The sequence below is a fragment of the Eschscholzia californica genome, unplaced genomic scaffold, assembly GCF_041429995.1.
Source record: "Eschscholzia californica isolate CP2 unplaced genomic scaffold, dmEscCali1.0.p SCAF_6, whole genome shotgun sequence".
In the NCBI taxonomy this organism is placed as follows: Eukaryota; Viridiplantae; Streptophyta; class Magnoliopsida; order Ranunculales; family Papaveraceae; genus Eschscholzia; species Eschscholzia californica.
The window spans coordinates 21,958,208-21,962,266 of NW_028238483.1; the positions used below are offsets into that span (position 1 = coordinate 21,958,208).

General features: G+C 34.5%; 1 protein-coding gene across 1 annotated transcript; it reads left to right on the top strand.

Moving 5' to 3' along the window:
- Positions 1-584: 584 nt before the first annotated feature.
- LOC147532467 (uncharacterized) lies at positions 585-1,323 on the top strand. The gene is made up of 2 exons (XM_086649958.1): positions 585-1,073; positions 1,171-1,323. Exons 1-2 carry the CDS (start codon positions 768-770, stop codon positions 1,321-1,323), a joined length of 459 nt encoding a protein of 152 aa, XP_086506084.1. The 5' UTR covers positions 585-767.
- The last annotated feature ends 2,736 nt before the right edge of the window (positions 1,324-4,059 follow it).

A 4,059-nucleotide genomic window follows, 5' to 3' on the forward strand; every position in this document is an offset into this window, starting at 1 on the left:
CGTTAAGGCTATCTAAGGAGCATGAAAACTCATTCATACCTTACTTTATCTATATCACTTAACAGTTAACACAAGTCAATAAAGATGGATTCTACTCCCACTGTTAATTTACCATGTGACCTCCAGATTTTTGGAGTAGATGAACAACCAACTAGTCTAGCAGTATTTGACTAGTTTATCTTATTAATTTTTTTTTGCATAAATCAGCAGGTTGAAGGGAAACCTGAACCCAAGTTTATCTTATTAATTGCATAAAAATGTATAATATAATTCTTAAAATTAACAATCGGGTACCGTTGGTCAAATACTAACAGATCGACATCAGGTAGGATTCCGAGTACCACTTTGAAACCCGAACTCGGCCTGTTTATTTCATCGGTCGAGTTAAACATGTTTCTAAAATTCAAATACTATTTTGTTATGGTTCAATTCCCACGTAGGGCGTAATTTGTATTTTAACATTTTGTTGTTTTCTGCCAATTGACACCAATTCCCTTTCAACAAAACAAAATTGAGAGTCACCCATTCTTGTGAGCCTCTACCTCAGCAAACAAAATAAATCGGTTGACTCCCCTACTAATTTATTACAGTAGACCAGTGGTGATGATACAGAAACACAATGTCAACTTACTGAATGAATGTGAAGATAATCTCTAAGGCGATAACAACAATGATCTTCTTCATTACTTCTTCCTCCCCCTTCAATATGAAATTTGTATAATCCTGGTGGCCTCCTCATTACTTCCTTTACTCACCACCTGTTTTTCATGTCTTTTCCTTTTCTTTGTCTTATTTCCTCCCCCTCCCTTAAACTATTCACTCCTTCTGCTTCATCACACGCTCATAACTCACTCACTCTCTCTCTCTCTAGCTTTCTCTCACTAGCTCACTCTATCTCCCATCTCACCATTGTTTTTAAAGACCAAATTACTAAAATGTCTAAACAGAGTACTACCCTTTTGATCATATTTCTACTCATCCTATTCTTCTTCTCTCTATCTTATGCTACTCGTCTTGGATTCCATCTTCATCATCCTATCATTTCTCCATCAAGAACTACCCAATTACATGAGGTAATAATTAATTAGCAAATTCGATTTTTTTCCTTTTTGGGTACTCTTCCATTTACCCAAATTCTAAATTGTTGTTCTAATTTTCTGAAAATTGCAGGATCTTAAAGTTGGTCATCAAAATCAAGAAGAAGATGTACTAGTAGTAGTTGAAAGTGAATGTGAAGGTATTAATGGTGAAGATGAATGCTTGATGAGAAGAACATTAGTAGCTCACACTGATTATATCTATACCCAAAAGAAGAATCCTTAGCTACCCTTTACTTAATTTTGATTACATTTCCATTTTCTCACTTCTTCAAGAATTTTATTTTGTGTTATATACATGTAATAATGAATTTAAACTTTGTTTTGTTTTCTATCAAATATCTCTAACTATTACTCTTTAATTACTTAAAGAGTGCTTAATTTGATTAGCATGAAAACTTTTTGGTTTCTTTAAAACTTCAAACCCATTTTAACTTTCAAGAGTGGGTTTTGAGTTTGATATCTATGGATTAAAATATTCAAATGTTTTTCAAAGGTAGGGATCTTGGTTGACAGCTTAAGTTGCTTAACCTTACCAAAACTTCCAAACCTTTTTATTTGCAATTTAAAGTTGCATGTTCTCCTGTGCCAAGTTTCATGACAATTTATAATATATTACCTATATTATAATCTTTTTTATTCATTTAAAATCATAACAATATAATTTTAGTGATTTTAAAGTCTCATTCAAGATTTGTGTAGTACCATTCCTAAGCTTTCTTGAGAGACTTTGGTCGGACGAAATGTTTTGAGTTCGCGATAGTCAACTTTATAAAAAAATATCAGATTAAGTTTATTCTGATAACAACAAATAGGAATCTAGACATTTTGATTTAAATAATAGTTAAGCACCACTCTTCGTACGTCTCAAAGGTTTCAATCGATTTTCCATGGACATGTGAACATGCGATTGCATATGGGTACATTCGGATCTTATAAAAAGGTTGGGTACAATATATGGTAGGAGGTTTCCAAGTACGTGCATTTTCTTTATTCAATTGATTATTGTTTGTTTGAGGCTTATGGATCTATGTGTTTAGATAGATATTGATTGTGGATCTCTTCTTTAATATACACCATGGTACGTGTTTATATAATCCCACATTGATTGTGGAGGGACATGAAGTGTGTTTATACGTGTGAGAAAAATCTTACCTCTTTGAGTTAGTTTTGGGTGAGAGAGGCCTAAAACCACCTAACAATACCGTCATTTAAAGTCTAAAGGCGGACAAGAGTTCACAAAATTGCATTAATATGGTCAGATTTTTACGCTAAGCCCCATCAAGTTTTGTTTACAAATTGTTCTCCTTCAGGTTTATGTGGCATCCATAATTCATTTATTAAAATTCATTAAGTTGAACAGATTGATGTCTATCTAATTCACACCAAGATTTTTTTTTTCTCTTTTCATTTTATGGAAGTTTGTGGAAGAAATATGTTCTCTTTGTTAGTGCCAAGTATTAAATGTTATCCAATAGGTGACCATAGAGAAGTTTCGAATCTTCTGAGTCTTGACCTCCGTTTTTGGTGAAAGCTTTGTGTTGAATGCTCTTTTGACTGTCATAGACGTCGTTGGCTTATCTAACCATAACCATTTCTGTTCTATTAGGTCCGCTACCCGTTAACCCATTCCTAGACATAAATAGGTTTCGTCTTGGATTTATTTCTCTCATTTGTCTCCAGAAAATTTATAACAACTCTATGTTCAGCGGCCATGAAGACTACTAACCAAGCAAATTATGGTGGTGAGGATGGCGTCACGCTTCTAGAGGCACTTGCAGACAAGTTTTTGCTACTCTCAACAACGCTTGTCCAGCGACTCCAGCCACTTTCCTCCGCGCTCTTGTTCGCACCACGCTTTAGAGATCCTTTTGGTCACGTATTTGAGGCATTTTAGGCCACACGTTTCACAATGTTACTGGCCTGACATTTTGTACTTTTTGCCACACTTGGACATAATTGAGAATTTTTGCCTATGCTTCAGTAGCGATCACACTTCTTGTGTCACTTTTGCCCATCCACCATCCTTCCTATCCTAAAGCACTTTCTAACATGTTGTTTAAGGCACTTCCGGGCATGCTTTCGGCCACTTATTTTGGGCACTTTCGGGCATGCTTTTGGTGACCCTCTTTAGTTACTAATGTAGGAACTTTTTGGCAATGCTGGGAAGATAATTACTTCTAGCAACACTTTGTGGGGCTTTTTCTGCTACACTTTTGGAGGCACTTTTGGACGCGCTTTTAACTGCATTTTGTCCATGGTATGTTAGTGCAATTGAAAATATGGCATATACAACTTTTTTTTTTCTTTTTTGTTGAAGGTGACATATCTATTATATTAAAACAGCTTAGTCGGTTATTCAGAGGATAAGTCTAACCGTTCATTTTATGTTAGAGATTTGGTTGAGAACACATCTGAATGATGATATAAAATCTTTTTATGTAAATAGACTAAAAAAGGAGGGTATATTTGTAAATCAGCCAAAATTGGTTAGAATAAGTACTACCCACATATTTCTCTCCCTATTTTTTGTTCTCCCACGGATTACATCTTAGAGCATCTCCAATTCAAAACGTAAAAAAAACTCTATTTGGCTTATGTGTTGAGTCTCAATTGAGATTCTCTTTCCTATGTGGCTAACTTGAGTGTCTCTAATTCAAGTCATTCTCCAATGCAACACTCTAAAAAACTCTAATAGATACACATGTCACACATACATTTAATAGGAAAAAGTGGTTGAGAAAGAAAGGTTTTCTATTGGTCCAAAAATTAAATTTGATGACTAAGACACTTAAGACTCTCAAAAGAGATCTCAAAAATAGAGTTTCTAGTTGAGACATCTTAAAACTTAATGCTTCCGCATCATCTTAAGATCTCAATTGAATTTTGCATTGGAGAGGCCTTTTCTCAAAAAAAAACTCTAAAGTCCTAGGTGGCACTTAAGATTTTAAGATTGAGTCTT

Coding starts and splice junctions, on each gene's coding strand:
- LOC147532467 (XM_086649958.1), top strand. CDS start 768: ATGTCTTTTCCTTTTCTTTGTCTTATTTCCTCCCCCTCCCTTAAACTA. Junction 1,074..1,170: donor GAACTACCCAATTACATGAG/GTAATAATTAAT, acceptor TGAAAATTGCAG/GATCTTAAAGTTGGTCATCA.